This window comes from Oncorhynchus mykiss, chromosome 8, assembly GCF_013265735.2.
Source record: "Oncorhynchus mykiss isolate Arlee chromosome 8, USDA_OmykA_1.1, whole genome shotgun sequence".
Classification (NCBI taxonomy): Eukaryota; Metazoa; Chordata; class Actinopteri; order Salmoniformes; family Salmonidae; genus Oncorhynchus; species Oncorhynchus mykiss.
This window is the reverse complement of record NC_048572.1, coordinates 62,714,754-62,733,786: the sequence shown is the minus strand read 5'-3', so window position 1 is coordinate 62,733,786 and position 19,033 is coordinate 62,714,754. Positions and strand designations below refer to the sequence as shown.

Sequence of the window (19,033 nt, the reverse complement as noted above, 5' to 3'; positions counted from 1 at the left end):
CTAGATTGCAATTTATAATGGACTGTTTTTAGATTGTGTAAAAAAACAACAGTAATTGTGTGATTGCAGGGTTGTGTTCCAAACAAAATAACAAGTGTGCTTGCTCCAGTTCCTCAACGGCACAGCTAGGAGAGCTCAAAAAACGACCTTATTGTTGAAGACTCTTCTTTGAGTCATAAAAGTTCATTGAAATTACTGAGGAACTAGGCGAGGCATGTGGTCACTTGGATACACCAGTTAGTCCTCTCACTCAAACAGTTGCAATTTCTTAGTCTTTTGAGTAATATTGTATACTTTCGAAAAGTTTATCTTTCAATCAAATGTTAGAGGGAGTCATCTGAGAAAGTAATCTGATCAGAAATGCTGGATCACAAACAGTACCTACCCAAGTACACCTAGTACACCTCAAACTAATGTCTTGAGTGCATTGCAGTACTTGAACAGACCGTTCGTTGACAGCCTGAGCTTTTCGGATCAGGTGACAAATAATGTGTTGCAAAGAAGAGTGATACACAATTGGAGCACACCTTTTTAATAGGAAGTAGGAACCATTGGCAGATGTTGAATGTATTAAAACATGCATGGTTCATTTCATGGCCGCTAAGCAGAAATAAAGAAAGACGGTTCTGAGAGGAGGGCCATCCCCAGGCAGTACAGTGACTCACTCACCACACATCCACTGGAATCAAGCTTGCGGTCAGAGATGCAGCGGAAGTTTCGGCTACAACCACCGTTGTCCTTTGAGCAGTCACGCACCGGGCCAAACGAGTCCAGTAAAACCTCCAGACTGTCAAACGATGAGGAGATCATCAGCTCTTCTCTGGCAAAATAAAACACAAACATAAACATTAGAATCATCCCCCTCAGCACAGCACTAAATCATTACGTTCCCTAGCAATCAAATGGCTTATTGTCTGTTGATTGAAAATGGGTTCATTGTAGTCCTTCACAGAGATGAGAGAAAAGATCTTGCACTCTTTCAATTTTGCAGAAACTTGTTACATCACCAGATTAAGAGTGTGTGCCTAGCAATGAATGAACAGAGCCTGCGGGATTGTTTCTTTGACCTTGGCTTGCCCTCCGTATCCAAATGCATCTTTTAATTTGTTCATTTTATGATGAAATTCATTCAGTCAGAGGCAGGGACGCCACAACCTGAGATTCAAAGCAACCCTGCTTTACAAAGGGCCTAAGACATGTTTCATAAAAAGCATGTTATTTACGGTATGTCCTTTATTGCTATAATCTTTCTCCAAGCCATCTGTTTTGTTTCTTATGTGAAATATTTCAAAGACATGCAAGGTCAAATATTAGAGATCATCACATTGACATATGAATAAAAAAGTGTTGATGAAGAACAAAGCTTGGACATTCCATTCTTCTTTTCAAGATGCTAAATTACTATGCTACTGACGTGGAATATCTATGATAAACGGAGTACTTTTATAATAACCCTGCCATGAACCTTGCCTAAGGGAAAGAAAGAATGGCCTCTCTTGTTTTGCAAAAGTATTTCTTTGCTCCCTCACCCACTCCCAGAATGCTTGCTCGGAGATTGCCTGAAACAAACATATTTGATATTTCATTAACTTTCAGAGTCACTGATTTTATCAAACTAGCCAATTTTATTTTATAATTGACTGTGGGTATTGTCTTCATACATTTATGGAGAACAAACTCAACAGGTCACAAATATAATGATGTATTTGAAAAAATTATGGAGGGTTTAATTGTTATATTGAACTTAGGCTACCTTTATGATGAATTCATTATTTTGTATTAAGTACACAACATAACTGTATGTGATCAGTCCCACAGTTCCACAATTCCCAGGCTGCTTGTTTGATTGAATCCAGACTTTACATTTGTGGTATTCAATAGACATCACTGTACATTTTAACTTGAACACTTTCTTCATAGAAAGATGAGACCATTTACCCTGACCTTCAATTATAGATATGATTAACAAGAACATTTAAAGGCCCAGTGCAGTCAAAAATCAAATTTTCCTTTGTTTTGTATCATATCGTACAACAGCTGATGAAACTTAAAGTGTCAAAGTGTGAAAACATTTGATCAGAGTGATTTCCTGACAGTTACAATCTACACACACTCTTCTAATCAGCAGGTTTGCATGGGTGGGAGTTTCAGCTTTCCATGGTGACATCAACATTCAGTAAATTGGTTAATACACCACTAACAAAGAGACATCCAAACTGCTCTGCTAATAACAGATAATTTTCAGTTTCCCCCTCCCCACTCAGACCACTAACAGACAGTCCGAATAAAATTCTTGCTTGAAAAATATTTTGTGTTAAAAGTGATTTTTGCCCATTTTAATGGAAATCAGTAAGCTACTTAACTGTTACCCAGAAAGTATTTGATATTGATATAAACAAGGTTGCATTGGGCCTTTAAGCAAAAGGAAAGTCATATCAACTAATAATTCAAAAAAGACACAATTCAGGCCATTAGCCGTTGGAAAAATACAGGCTGCCTAATTGCTTCTCTTTACCCTGTAATTTGCCTTCCATTATACTTTATGGGTGAGTCACAGTTTAAATGGAATGACACACTGTATGTTGTGAGGATTTTGATTCCAAGTCTGCAGATCACTCTACATATCCATGAATAGCTAGCTCTACATGGTTTAACTTTTATTTTGATGCGCTGACCAACTGTGTCTTCACTGACATTTTCTACCTCACCCTGTCTGTAATACCAACATGTTTCAAGCAGACCACCATAGTCCCTGTGCCCAAGAACACTAAGGTAACCTGCCTAAATGACTACCGACCCATAGCACTCACGTCTGTAGCCATGAAATGCTTTAAAAGACTGGTAATGGCTCACATCAACACCATTATCCCAGAAACGCTAGACCCACTCCAATTTGCATACCGCACCAACAGATCCACAGATTATGCAATCTCTATTGCACTCCACACTGCCCTTTCACACCTGGACAAAAGGAACACATATGTGAGAATGTTATTCATTGACTATAGCTCAGTGCTCCACACCATAGTGCCCTCAAAGCTCATCACTAAGCTAAGGACCCTGTGACTAAACACCTCCCACTCAAACTGGATCCTGAACTTTCTGACAGGCCGCCCCCAGGTGGTAAGGGTAGGTAACAACACATCCACCACACTGATCCTCAACACAGGGTCCCCTCAGGGATGTGTGCTCAGTCCCCTCCTGTACTCCCTGTTCACTCATGACTGTACGGCCAGGCATGACTCCAAAGCCATCATTAAGTTTGCAGATGACACAAAAGTGGTAGGCCTGATCACTGACAATGATGAGACAGTCTATAGGGAGGAGATCAGAGACCTGACCGTGTGGTGCAGGAACAACAACCTCTGCCTCAACGAGATCAAGACAAAGGAGATGATTGTGGACTACAGAAAAAGGAGGACTGAGCACACCCCCTTTCTCATCGACGGGGCTGTAGTGGAGCAGGTTGAGAGCTTCAAGTTCCTTAGCGTCCACATCACCAACAAACTAACATGGTCCAAGCACTCCAAGACAAAGATTTGACATGGGTCCTCAGATCCTCAAAAGGTTCTACAGCAGCACCACCGAGAGCAACCTGACGGGTTACATCACTTCCTGGTATGGCAACTGCTCGGCCTCCGACCACAAGGCACTACAGAAGGTAGTGCGTATGGCCCAGTACATCACTGGGGTCAAGCTTCCTGCAATTCAAGACCTTGATACAAGGCGGTGTCAGAGGAAGGCCCTAAAAATAGTCAACGACTCCAGTCACCTTAGTCATAGACTGTTCTCTCTGCTACTGCACAGCAAGCGGTACCGGAGCGCCAAGTCTAGGTCCAAGAGGCTTCTAAACAGCTTCTACCCCCAAGCCATAAGACCCCTGAACAGCTAATCAAATGGCTACCCAGACTATTTGCATTGACCCCCCCCCCCCCCCCCCCCCCTTTTATGCTGCTGCTACTCTCTGTCATCATCTATGCATAGTCACTTTAATAACTCTACCTACATGTACATATTACCTCAATTACTTCGACATCAGTGCCCCCGCACATTGACTCTGTACCGGTACCCCCTGTATATAGCCCCACTATTGTTGTTTACTGCTGCTCTTTAATTATTTGTTTTTCTTAGCTCTTACTTTTTGGGGGGTATTTTCTTAAAACTGCATTGTTGGTTAAGGGCTTGTAGGAAAGCATTTCACTGTAAGGAGAAATTATAGATAAAACGTTGGACGTAAACATTACCAAACAAGTCGGAAAATCACAAATTCAACAATGAGCGGTTTGGAAGGAATCAGTGGCTAACTGCAAGCGTCGCAAAGCAATCACTTCCCCTGCCTGCTATTCGGTGGAGAGGGTGTGTGGTCCAGGTCTGGGTTTAAGGATTTAAAACATCTGTCTGAAAGGGTCTCTAGTACAAGCATAAAAGGATAAACATTCACCCGCAACACCATGGGCCAGAAAATGTAGAATTGGCCATGCTGTCAATCCAGTATGACTTCTGCTGCGTTCAAAACAACTGGAAACTCAGAATTGGAAAATGACTTCAGTGCTTTCAAGAAAAAAACAAGCTTCGGAAAATAAGTTTTGAACGGTAATCCAACTCGGAATTACAAGTCGGGAACTCGGGTCTCTTTCTAGAACTCCATCTGAAGTTCACTGACATCAGGAATTGACCTCGTTTTTTTCTTCTTCGAGTTCCCAGTTGTCTTGGAAGCATCATAAATCCAGAGAATGTCAGATTTTGATGACAAAGGTTGCCCACAAGAAGGACCGCCGCACAACCCGTGCCATATGGAGTTGGTCCCCTCTTTGCTGCTTGATAACAGCCTCCACTCTTCTGGGAAGGATTTCACTAGAATTTAGAACATTGTGGCGGGGACTTGCTTCCATTCAGCTACAAGGGCATTACTGAGGTCGGCCACTATTCTTCCCAAAGGTGTTCGATGGGGGCATTGTCATTCTGAAACAGGAAAGGGCCTTCCCCAAACTGTTGCCACACATTTGGAAGCACAGAAGGTTATTGCATGCTGTTGCGTTAAGATTTCCCTTCACTGGAGCTAAAGGGTCTAGCCCGAACCATGAAAAACACCCCCACACCATTATTCCTCCTCCACCAAACTTTACAGTTGGCACTATGCATTCGGGCAGGTAATGTTCTCCTGGCATCTGCTGAACAGATTCATCCGTCGGATTGCCAGATGGTGAAGCGTGATTCGTCACTCCAAAGAACGATTTTCCATTCCTCCAGATTCCAAGGGTGGCAAGCTTTACACCACTCCAGCCGACGCTTGGAATTGCACATGGTGATCTTAAGCTTGTGTGCAGCTGCTCGCCCATGGAAACCGATATCATGAAGAGCCCGATGAAGAGGTCTTTAGCAACCGATGACAGACGATATGTACGCGCTATGCGCTTCAGCACTTGGTAGTCCCGCTCTGTGAGCTTGTGTGGCCTACCACTTTGCGGCTGAGCCGTTGTTGCTCCAAAATGCTTCCACATCACAATAACAGCACTTACAGTTGACCTGGGCAGCTCTAGCAGGGCAGAAATCTGATGAACTGACTTGTTGGAAAGGTGGCATCCTATCACTGTGCCACGTTGAAAGTCACTGAGTTCTTCAGTAAGGCCATTCTACTGCCAATGTTGGTCTATCCACATACATTTGTAAATATAGTATATGTCTTGTATGCTACTGCATAATATGTATACTGTAGCTGAGAAAGTAATACTAAGAGTATGTTGTGTAATAAGCTGTTAAAACCTCTTGAAGCTTGGGGGCACTATTTTTATTTTTGTAAAAATCACGTTCCCAAAGTAAACAGCCTATTTCTCAGGACCAGAATATGCATATAATTGACAGCTTAGGATAGAAAACACAGTTTCCAAAACTGTAAAAATATTGCCTGTGAGTATAACAGAACTGATATTGCAAGCCTGAGGAAAATCCAATCAGGAAGTGACTCTTATTTTGAAAGCTCTGTGTTCCCATGCATCCCTATTGACCATTGAAAGGGATATCAACCAGATTCCTTTTTCTGTGGCTTCCCTAAGGTGTCTACAAACTTTAGACGTAGTTTCAGGCCTTTATTTTGAAGAATGAGCGTAAACATCCACATTGCGTAAGTGGTCAGTTGTTGGCTCTCAGTGTGATTTTTGCGCAAAACAGAGAGGTAGCCATTTTTCCTCCCGGTCCTAGTGAAAAGCCAACTGTCCCGGTTGATATACTGTATTATTGAATAGATATTTGAAAAACACCTTGAGGATTGATTATAAAAAAACATTTGCCATGTTTCCGTCGATATTATGGATATAATTTGGAATTTTTGTCTGCGTTGTCGTGACTGCTATTTCCGGTGGATTCCTGGGCATAACGCATCAAACTACCAGAGGTATTTGGATATAAAGAATATCTTTATGGAACAAAAGGAACATTTGCTGTCTAACTGGGAGTCTCTTGAGTGAAAACATCCGAAGATCATCAAAGGTAAACGATTAATTTGACTGCTTTTCTGATTTTCGTGACCAAGTTACCTGCCGCTAGGTGTACATAATGTTTTGCTATGATATCGATAAACTTACACAAACGCTTGTATTGTTTTCGCTGTAAAGCATAATTTCAAAATCTGAGACGAGGGTGATCTGAGACGAGGCTGAGACGAGGGTGATTAACAAAAGGCTAAGCTGTGTTTCGCTATATTTCACTTGTGATTTCATGAATATGAATATTTTCTAGTAAGATTATTTGACCGTTGCGCAATGCTATTTAGCGTAGTTGATGACAATTATCCCGGATCCGGGATGGGTGGTTCCAAGATTAATAGCCCATGTGTCTCAACCTTAGAATGTGGTTCCTCTCCCCCTCAGAACATAGCTTACTGTTCTGACTTGGTGGTGCACACATAGCCTTCAGTCTGTTTTAGAGAAATGTCATCATCAAATATTGAGCTTTCATTGTCTGCTTTTATGCCCCCGTTATTTATCCTAGGGTTCTGACTTGGTGTACAGGAAGAATATTGTAAGAACGTCCCACTACGTAAGTCTTAGCTCACTCATTAATGTCTTTATTGAATTTACGGCTAGCCTCTTATCCACTAATTGTTTCCTTATGCCATAGTTTGTACATCTCAATTGTTATATTGCTTATAGATCTATCTCATTACTATTTTATTAATAATTTTAGAGAATGTTGGAATGATGCATTTCATTGTTTTGTTTACTTACTTGTATTACAATTAGTTCATGTGCTTTTCTTCATGAGGAGGGGATACTATATAATGTTGTTGGGTCCATAACCATGTTTGCCAGTGAAAGTCTCTTCCCATTCAAATATTTTTTTTCTACATAAAGTTCAGTAATAGACCCATGTAATTCCAGTTGATATTGCAAGGGTTGTTTTGTCTGCGAAATGCGTTGTCTGTGCATTGGAATTTTGTCTATAACAGTGGATGCTCGTGATTCCATTTTCCATCCATTTTAGACCACATAGGCCTAAAATACTTAAATTGGTAGGCTAACTGCATATCTCTCTCTCTCTCTCTCTCTCTCTCTCTCTCTCTCTCTCTCTCTCTCTCTCTCTCTGTGTGGTAACTTAAAGAAGAGTAACGTTAAGGCCTCGACATCTTGCTGAATTTATCAGAATTTCTGTCTGTCCATTTTCAAAGCTGAACGAATAGGCCTACCTCGCCGCAGATCGTTTGCTTGCACTTACTTACAGTACTTAGAGCTAAGTGTTAATGATATAAGAAAACACATTATGAATTTCCTGTTTGCGCATGGTTCAAAATTTAAATTTCATGACAGGATTCGTTATTATTGAAGGAAAATTCTTATCGACTTACACAAATCCAGGAGTCAGTCGAAACGATATTTGTTTATTAAGCAAGTCAGCCATATCAGATATTATTTTTTTAAAGTTGGTAAATGAGGCTGAATGAACTCTTTCGCTGCCAGACGGCCCGGCTGATAGCCAGGTGTAGCGGTGGTAAGGATTCACTCCATGGTACTGAAAGTCAGGACAGCTTTATGTAGGCCCTAACAGTTTGTGGGCACCGTTGGTCACCATTTTAGTGCAATCAATGTATTGATTAGTGTTTTGTTGTGTAGCGACTTTGCTGGCATGCATCTAAAAAAAATAGGTTGAGTTTGCCCCACCATGATTTACATGCTAAAATCGCTACAGATAACAATACACAACAAAATACAATATACACGTTAAACTACACAACGTGCCACAGAATGCTGCAGTAGCCCGCAAGGTGTGCCACAGAATGACGCAACTTTTAAAGGAGGAACCACTGTACACATCAAAATACATGAAAAGTGAAATACAATCATAAAACATATACACATTCTTCAGTAAAACAAACAAAACTTTCCTCTTATTTCTGTTGCTAAATAGCAGGTATTACCAAACCGGGGAACGCATACCGCAATGCCGTCGGGGGTACACCCCAAAAAATGTGATTCACATTTTTTAAATAGTTTTTTCTTCACATTTTCAAACAGTACATTTATATTTTCCAATGGGGCTATACATAGATTTTCTCGCCTGAGTAGCCTCATTTCACCGTCAAAAATAAAATGTAACCCAATAGTGTTCGGCGAAATAAAAACACAATGTCAAATACAGGTAGCCTGTTCAGATAATTAACATTCAGAACAGGCAAACCCCATACTATTGTGTAGGACTTAATTCTTCATGCTGCTGTGGATATGGCTGGGACAATGCTGGGGGGAAAAGCCCCAAAAACTACACACAATGCCTTCATCAAACAACACTGTTTCACAACGCATCAGTGACATGGCAGGAGATGTTATGAAACAATTACTGCTTCGCATACAAGCCAGTGATTTATTTGCGTTACAGCTGGATGAGTCAACAGAAGTGGTGGGCCTGGCACAGCTCCTGGTATATGTCCATTGTGTTTATGGGGTGTCAATTAAGTAAGAAATCCTCTTCTACAAACCACTGGAAACCAGGACAATATGAGATGATATTTTTAAAGTACTGGACAGCTTTGTGACATCAAATGGACTTTGGTGGTCAAGATGTGTTGTTATCTGTATTGATGGCTCAAAAGCCATGACAAGGAGACATACTGGAGTGGTAATGCACACGCAAGCAGTTGCTCCCTACGTCATTTGGGTACACTGCAGCATCCACCAAGAGGCTCTTGCTGCCAAGGGAATGCCTGACAGCTTGAAAGACGTTTGAGACTACAGTGAAAATGGTTAACTTTGTTAAAGCTGCATTATTCAATGATATGGGCAGCAACCATGTACCACTTTTACAACATACAGAAGTTATTGTTATCAAGGGGCAAAGTATTGACATGTTTTTTAATTGAGAGAAGAGCTTACTTACCATAATTTTCACTTGTCTTACCGCTTGCATGATGACGAGTTTCTCACACGACTGGCCTATCTGGGAGATTTTTTTCTCGCCTGAATGATCGGAATCTAGGATTACAGGGACTCTCCACAACTATATTCGATGTGTAGAACAAAATTGAGGCTATGATTTAGAAGTTGGAGCTCTTTTCTGTCTGCATTAAGGACAACACACAGGTCTTTCCATCGTTGTATGATTTTTTTGTGTGCAAATGAACTCCTAGCTTACAGATAATGTCAAATGTGATATAGCGAAGCACCTGAGTGAGCTGGGTGCGCAATTACGCAGGTACTTTCCCGAAACAGACGACACAAACAACTGGATTTGTTATCCCTTTCATGCCCTTCCTCCAGTCCACTTACCGATATCTGAACAAGAGAGCCTCATCGAAATTGCAACAAGCGGTTCTGTGAAAATTGAATTTAACCAGATGCCACTGCCAGATTTCTGGATAGGGCTGAGCCGAGAGTTTCTTAACTTGGCAAATCAAGACACTGATGCCCTTTGCAACCACGTGCCTATGTGAGAGTGGATTCTCGGCCCTCGCTAGCATGAAAACAAAATACAGGCACAGACTATGTGTGGGAAATGATTTAAGACTGAGACTCTCTCCAATACAGCCCAACATTGCAGAGCTATGTGCATCCTTTTAGGCACACCCTTCCCTTCCCTTCTCAACCTGTGGTGAGTTATTCACAAATTTAGATGAACAAATAAGGTTTTATACTGTATATAAGATGGCTAAATAAAGAGCAACATTATTGATTATTATTATATTATTATTTGTGCCCTGGTCCTATAAGAGCTCTTTGTCACTTCCCACGAGCCAGGTTGTGACAAAAACTCACACTCATTCTTATGTTTAATAAATGTATCATATAGTGTGTGTGTGGCAGTCTTACAATGATGGCAAAAAACAACATTTGAGAGTGCGCTGACCTTGGTGCTAGAGGGGGTATGCAGCATGCAGCTGGAGGTTGACTGTTTGAAAGGGTATGGGACTATAAAACGTTTGGGAACCACTGCTATATAGGATAGCAAGATAACAAGGAGTAGAAGTGAGTAACTAAATCAAACTATCTAAATGGTTAATTAAATGACGAGAGAAAGTCCAATACTGACCCTTTGAAACACAACATTAATGAAAAACTGTGTTTAAGAAAAGTAAAGATACAAGCTCTTTAAAGATGAAAGATCTTGCTACATCTCTTTTTATGAAGTCAAGGAAATAAGGCTCAGACACTTTTAGATCTTGGCCTTGTTTCCCAGTGCCTTCGTAGTGTTAATATCATCATTAGAACCATCTTAAAATGTATCTTTAGTAGCTGAGGTGTTTCCCAGAGCCTTTATTAGTAAAGAGTCTCTTAAAAACCTTTGCACATCTATGAGTGATCCCGACCACCCGTAGAGCAGCCAAAGTGCATCATTAATTAAGCTCTTCTTTTTTTTTTTACCTCACAATAGATCATTCTAAAACAATGTATAAGTGTTTTGTGTGAATGATGATACAATAATATCTGTTTCATTTGGGTAATGTGACATTTAAAATATCAATTTGTAAAATGTCACTTTTTCCACATTTTGTTGCGTTACAGTCTTATTCTAAAATGGATTAAATGTTTTTCCTTATCAATCTACACACAATACCCCATAATGACAAAGTGAAAACAGGTTTTTAGAAATGTTTGCAAATTTAAAAAAAAATAAAGACCAAAAATACTGTATTTACATAAGTATTCAGACCCTTTGCTATAGACTCGAAATTGAGCTCAGGTGCATCCTGTTTCCATGAATCATCCTTGAGATGTTTCTACAACATTATTGTAGAATTGTAGAGTTCACCTGTGGTAAATTGAATGGACATGATTTGGAAAGGCACACACACACCTGTCTATATAAGGTCCCACAGTTGACAATGCATGTCAGAGCAAAAACAAAGCCAAGAGGTCAAAGGAATTTTCCGTTGAGGCCTTGGTCAGGGAGGTGACCAAGAATCCGATGGTCACTCTGACAGAGCTCTAAAGTTCCTCTGTGGAGATGGGAGAACCTTCCAGAAGGACAATCGTCTCTGCAGCACTCCACCAATCAGGTCTTTATGGTAGAATAGCCAGATGAAAGCCACTCCTCAATAAAAGGCACATGACAGCCTGCTTGGGGGGTTGCCAAAAGGCACCCAAAGGACTCTCAGACCATGAGAAACAAGATTCTCTGGTCTGATGAAACCAAGGCACCGCTCATCACCTGGCCAATACCATCCCTACGATGAAGCATGGTGGTGGCAGCATCATGAAGTGGGGATGTTTTTCAACGTCAGGGACTGGGACACTAGTCATGACAGAGGGAAAGATGAATGGAGCAAAGTACAGAGATCCTTGATGAAAAACTGCTCCAGAGCACTCAGGACCTCAGACGAAGGTTCACCTTTCAACAGGGCAACGACCCTAAGCACACAGCCAAGACAACGCAGGAGTGGCTTCGGGATAAGTCTTTGAATTTCTTTGAGTGGCCCAGCTAGAGCTCAGACTTGAACCTGATCAAACAACTCTGGAGAGACTTGAAAATACCTGTGCAGTGATGCTCCCCATCCAACCTGACATAGTTTGAAAGGATCTGCAGAGAAAAATGGGAATAACTCCCCAAATACAGGTGTGCCAAGCTTGTTGCGTCCTACCATTGGAAAACTCAAGGCTGTAATCGCTGCCAACGGTGCTTCAACAAAGAACTTAGTAAAGGGTCTGAATACTTATGTAATTGTGATATTTCAGTTTTTGTATATACATTTGCAAAAATTATGAGGTATTATGTAGATTGATGAGGATTTTTTTTTTTAATACATTTTATAATAAGGCTATCACTGTACGTAACAAAATGTGGAAAAAGTGAAGGGGCACTGTTAATGTCGTAATGTGCATATTCGCATCAACCTGAGGCCGTTGCCGAATCTCACAATAATGGGGCTATCGTTCAAAATGCAGGCTCCCACGAGAGGAGATACTCAGATTGCTCGACCTTGTGTCTCCCTCAATCAGCCGATCAACCCGCTGCAACTTTTCACTGAGTGCTGAGGTGCAGCTTCTAACAGCCTGTGGGGAGTTCCCTCCAGGTCCTTGGGGATTACCGCTGCCTCCGAAAATGATTTTTTAATGAAAAAACAAAATGTGTGCAGGTGAGGGCTTGTTGCTGTATGTATTTGTAGAATAAAATCAAATAATCTGAGACAGGCCATGCCAGTGTGAGGTCTCCTAGACAGAGAGCTCCTGTACATTCTTTGTAATAATACATAATAATACAAAATGTATAGCATTTTTCCATGTTGAACTATTGATTTAGATTAATATTGTCTGAATAGTTTGAATGCAGCTCAGTTTCAAGACTGAAGTTGTATGTTGGTTTTTGGCTAGCTAGCTAGCTAATATTAGCTGGCAAGCATGCCATGTTTTGAGTTGATTATGCCTATTGTCCAGAGGTTGAGGATGAAGAGAAGCACGTGTAGAGAGATGAAAGTTGACCGAGTTATAAGGATACTCCTGAAGTACTATTGAAGTGTGGTGTGCTTTCTGGCACCTTGTGACTGCCGTAGCATAAACCAAGTGGGTGCTGCATTTTGGTAGTAGTGAATAGTAGCTAGCTACTAGTCCAGTGGCTAGTACGGAACTCTAACTTCATTTGACTAAGTCCTACTACGAAGCCACAGACAGCGTGGATGGCGAGACACCGTGATGACAATGTGCTGCCTGTCTGCTCCCGGCTCTCCCCTTGACCTCCTCCTTCCTCCGCTGACCTCAATCAAGCCATGAACTTTCTCAATCTTTAGTCTCTTGACTGTCGATCTACTTATTAGGATTAATTATGTTGCTGTTTTAAATTGCTTGTTTTTTTGTTGTTGCTTTACAGTGCTTTGAGATTTCTTTATGTAATGAATAACTTTAGAAAAGTTGAATAAATTATTATTATTATATTGTGGTGCAGTGTGCTAAAGCACTGTGGAGGAAGGACAAACAGGGTTCAAATCTTCAAATCAATGATCATTACAAGACAAAAATGGTTTGATTGTGGATTATTCCAATTTGTTTTCATTCATAAAAAAATGTTTGCAAATTGTATAGGCCTAGGCTACGTTTCAAATTAAATGTGGGTTATTAGTAATCTTTGCTTATGACAACTGGCATTGATTTCAGCACCAGGAAACTGGACAACTCCCCCAACGGGATCATGTTAAAATCCGAACACACCCTCAACAACCCTTTTAGCTGTCGCTCTTATAGGTTCACTCTACGTGCTCGTTTGGGAAACACTTAAAAATTTGGCACGTAAATAACAATAAATCTGGTACGATCATCGTAATGCTTAAGTTCCATCGCATCTGGGAACAAGGCCCAGAGGCTTTTCTTCTTTGTGTTCCTGCCAGTGAGCAAGACGTGGCGATAAATGATTATCAAACAAGGCCTCAGAGGGATCACACAGCTCCAAAGCTGAGTAAATCAGAAGCATCTAGAGGTGGTAGGTAGCTGCGGTGTGTGCTACCACCCTGGGGGCACCCAACTCGAGCATTCATCACATCATCAATCACAAGACATGGAGTTATTTACTCAGTTTTCAAAAAAAGATGCCAAATGATAAATATAATAAAATAAATACAGGAAACAAGTAGGGTATAAAGTGATATAATATGGGAGAATCGTACACATTATGCCAGTAAAAGGTAAAAGGTACACACAGAAGGTGCACTAGGAGAAAGAGGACTGTGGTAGTCTACTGCAAGACTTAATGGATACACAGTATCACAATTATAGTCATTGTTTGTTTGACATGAGCAGTAATGTGTTTTTGTTGTATGCAGTCACTTATATTTGGCCTGTTGCACAAATGTGGAGCTGCTATAGGCTACATCATTAACTATTCTGATCTCAGCTGGAAAAAAAAGAGACTCCTAACTATTTCAGTGCTTCACAGAGAATAATTCAAATGTCTAAAGATTAATCAACTTCTGCAAAATACAAATTAATCAAAGGATAATCTGCCCTTTTGCTAATGGTATTAAAGCTAAAAATTCATCCTCCAACTAATCTAAAGCCCAGTTCCATGATCACTCTTTAAAAAGTCTGCTTGGATGTATTGATGTGATTTTATCAATCGTTACTGATTTTGAAATGGTGTTGTTTGTGAATAATATGTCATTGATGAAATCAGGAGCTTGCAAATCTTGACTGATCCCCCTGATATCTGAGCTTTCCTACACCAAATCATTCCCAGTTGACCGCCTGAGAATGAACCTTCAACAGATGCATATTTAAACTGAAAAATATATAAAATAATTAAACAGGATAGGACATTCCATCAGGTTTAAAACAGTTACAAGTTGACTAAAACGAGAAGGTGGACATTTCATCTGATTAATCCCTAAAACGCTAATATACAGTATGCCATACCTGTGCCAGACTGAATTGCTAAAAACTATAGACCCAAACATCATGCAGCTGTATAATCTCGTTTTTTATATCTGATGGTGTGAGCTTATGTTACAAGAATGTGACATTTTCAAGTGAAGAATCCTAATAAAATACGTATCATTAAAAAACGATAGAAGCAAATGTTTACCAAGAGCAACTAAGGCAGGCCAAGGACTCAGTTAAGACCATCTACTGGAAGGATTTCAACTCTGATACAAGGATAACTTAACTTAACTCAGCAAATGGTGGATGTGTGAAGCGAAACCTTTTCAACTGATTCATCAAGAGCAGCCAGGTGAAATTGCAATAAAAATGCCTTGGATACTCAGTGACATTATTTTGTGTTTCCCACATTTTAACAAAAGTAACTTTTCTCCAAATGCCATTTGTCTAATGAAACTACCCACACGCAATGAATGCAATCAGGTTTATGGCTAAATAGCTTAAAAGCTGCATTTGTTGAAGTTTGTAAAAAAATATTATTTTGGGTATGTTTTTTCTGCACTTCAAAAAATATCTATGTGCAAGGAGTACATTTCCTTTGGAGGTGTTATGAACCATTTAACAATTCAATGTTTTCTGGTATTACATTGCCAAATTAGTTTTGTTTTTGCTGCTCGCTTATTGATTTCTTGCTCAATTTTAGTGTTCCATTACTCTTTGAATCATGATCAATGAAACACTTGCAATGTCTGACATCAACCTTATAATGAGTGCTACATTCTCCAGGACAGTTAATTGGGAATCAAAATGCTTTCAATACAGAGGATACTCAATGATGATTATAATGGAATGAAAATACTGGTATGTAGCCTCAAGATATTATTTTCTTCATAGCTAATATCATCACTCTTTATAAAAAGTACAGTATCTCATGAAACACATATGGAATAGTTGAATCTCTCACCTCACATCCACAGCATCTTCCATGACAGTCATATCAGTCTTGCACTTGGCTGATGGGTTGATTGCCAGCTCAGCAGGTGGAATGACAAAGCTTTTACTCAATGGTAACCACATCCCTTCCCCCAATGTGTATGTGAACCTAAAGAGGAAGAATACAAGGATTTTGACATTGGAAACAAAGCGGGAAAAGTGCCGCAAAGTATATTTTGAAAGAACATTTCCCACTTTGTCCATTTCATTTAGTATTTAAAAAACCTGGGGCTCCTACCACTTTGCTAATGCCTGTTTGTCTGAAATATGCAAATGTACAGGTCTTCTGGTGCCTTGTTGAGTGGTACTGTAGCTCAGAAGATCAGTGTGGGGAACATCTGTGCTTGCTTTACTACAGGGAAATACAATACATCTAAAGATTGCCTGCTGCCCATAGTAGCCTTGGAGACGTTGGATGCTTTCAGAATTTATATCTCTCTGGATAATCACAAGTGTTTCCTCAGTTATCTTCAAAAACATTTTACACTCATTTAAACTAAAGGTTGATTGGGCTGAGGAGTAGCATGTGATGTTTTTTCTGGCACATCATCTATTACAAGAGTCTGGACCAAGTACTGTATTCTAGGGGGATTCTTGATCTACCCTTGAACTTACTTCGGCATTGTTTACTATCCAGCATCAACTGGATGGTAAACAGGCTTCAACATGAATCTCAAAGTCAAACTGTTTATGAGTCACACCTGCATAAAGATGTACATAAAGAAGGTGTTCTTCTATTTGACACCAAACGCAGTTGTATCATTTCTTATATATTATGCATGCATCATCGTAGCACAAAAAAAAATGGACTTGTTGATTAAAATGGTTAATGGACATTTTTGGCAGACTTAACATATTTTGCATTTCACATTGTGCAATTGGAATCTAAAAAAAATGCTAACTTAGCATAGGAAAAGGCCACCAGATCACTGCATGCATTACTAGTCACTTTAGGAAGGGAATGATTAAACCCACTGTAAGAGAGAGCTTTAATTATGTCCCTCCAATTACCTCCTCTGCTTCCAACTGTAGTGTTATATGAATCAACCTCTCTCAGTCCTACCATTTAATATCATGCACTGGATTCTTCCAAGTGATTATGGGCAGACAGGCAAGTCTATTAAAACAGTATTATTATCCTATTATTTCCCTGGAAGTCATTGCTATAGCCCCATAAGACTCTCTCCTTATCCAGAGGAAATATGCATTTCCTTTGTGGTACAGTATGGGATGATGCCCATATGAAACAAGAAATCCCTTAAACAACAGAAGCTTGTGGAACAGTAGCAAGGGACACTCCTCACTGGAGTTCGTGAGCACAGGAATGAATCACAAGAGAAAACAACCTTTGAGGGTGAACCCCCTCCACCCATTCAGTGCAGGTGTATACAGTGATAGAAAGACTTGACCTGCCATACAAACCCAACCAGTTTATTTTCTTCCTGTACTTGATCTAGTTTCTGCCCAAGCCCTGCCCTGGCACTGTGACAGCTTGCAAATGGATTCAACTAATCGAACTCTAACAAGTTACTCATCTAGATGCTAGACTCTTCACACGATTATAGATCCCCATGTTATTTGAGATTGTTGACTGACTAGTGTGTATAGGATCTTATTTTGAATTAACATGCTGCTCTTGATTCACATGATCCCCAAGCTCAGGAAAAAATGTTTCTAATTTTAATTTTGTATTCTATTCATGAGTGCAATACTGTTTTGTTGAATTGTAATACACGGATGGGTGATTTGGCAAACGGGCAGCCCCTAAAAACGTTAATTATGTGTGCACCATTTGAACATAAGAGTGTGAGTGAGGTTCAAAGAGGAGCCTGAGACATTTGAATTCCAATGGATGTTGGTGTAAAACGCTTGAGCACAAAGTTACTTTAAACCCGATGCTGAACAGAATATCAAGACAGGCCCCCTGAGCATTAACATTCCAAAGGGGAATCAAATGTATCAAAGAGCCTCATAGAGATGTTTGTATGATGGCTGCTCTCAATGACTAACAAAGACAGCGCTTACAACCATGAGAATAACTAAACCATCCCTGTGAAAATATATTATCTGTGTCTCAAATGGCACCCTATTCCCGAAATAGTACACTCCTTTTGACCAGAGCCCTATGGGCCATGGTCAAAAGCAGTGCACTATATAAGGAATAGGGTGCCATTTGGGATGTAAAACTGTTCTTTGTTGAGAGCAGTGTCAAGCAGCATAATCAGTATTGTTGTTGTGTCCTTGGCTTTTGAGGAGGCATCTAGATATTGTATATATACAAAACAGGAGGCATATCATCGATAAGGGTTTTCCCTCCCACTTCCCTAGTCTTTCTCTGTACTCAATTGTAAAATAAATTAGAAAACAACTGTGATGGTTTATGTCATAGAATGCAAATGTTGACTTTCTATCGACCAAGAACATTGTGTGATATTTTACGAAACAGGCCTCAGCATTGCTGTAACAACAAATTCAAACTTTCTTCTGTGGTTTCGTGAGGTTGCATGTTTTTTTTTTTTAAATAGCACATTCTCATTAATTCCACTGGGTATACGACAACAGAAGAAGATAAATATAACATTTCAAATGTATTATACATTTCATGCAAGGATCAAATGTAAGTACACAAAAGTAATCAGACAAATTAGAACTAGAGAACTAAACTGAAACTCTCATTTCAGAGCTGTGTGTGCATGTAGTTAAACTATTAAAATCAGTTTTATGCCTTACACATAAAACAAAATCAATTGTATTACCCGATCAGGGAATGGTTTTTAAAGAATTAACAAATCCCATGATTTAAGATTATTCTCTTTGTAAACATACCCCATGTAGAGCTCAAATGGTACAAAATGAAATACTGCTTTTTTTGTGAACATTACTTATTTATCATGTACAGAGTGATACAATTCCTTCATGCCATTAAAAGAACAAGATAACTCAGCTTTAACTAAGACAAGATTGGAACTTTGGTGTTTTCTAATGAAACATAATGTTTAAAAAAGTAGAAAGTATGTCCTGAAATGTTGTTAGACAGAATAGGAACACAATCTTTTTTTTCTTATAGTGTAAAATCTACTCGATAAGCTTTCACTTCTTTCTATACCATCTTCAAAAGTGATTATCTCCCGTGTTGTGCAAAAGTAGTAGTATCAGCCATGATCAAATGAAAAAACGTTTCATATTGTAAAAAAAAGTTACTGCTTTCCAACGGGTCAACTCAATTTCATGCTGTTTTAAAAAGGGTTACTTCT

The 19,033-nt window shown here is 39.7% G+C and overlaps 1 protein-coding gene across 10 annotated transcripts in view; it reads right to left on the bottom strand.

Annotated features, from left to right (window-relative positions):
* The window catches only part of LOC110530308 (astrotactin-1), a 260,365-nt gene that overhangs the window by 147,823 nt on the left and 93,509 nt on the right, over window positions 1–19,033 (bottom strand). For all 10 annotated transcript variants that reach the window (XM_036985947.1, XM_036985946.1, XM_036985940.1 and 7 more), the window contains 2 exons: window positions 15,751–15,888; window positions 670–820 (listed from right to left, as the gene is read on the bottom strand). In XM_036985947.1, coding sequence (XP_036841842.1) covers window positions 670–820; window positions 15,751–15,888 — 289 coding nt within the window. The remainder of the gene's footprint in view (window positions 1–669; window positions 821–15,750; window positions 15,889–19,033) is intronic.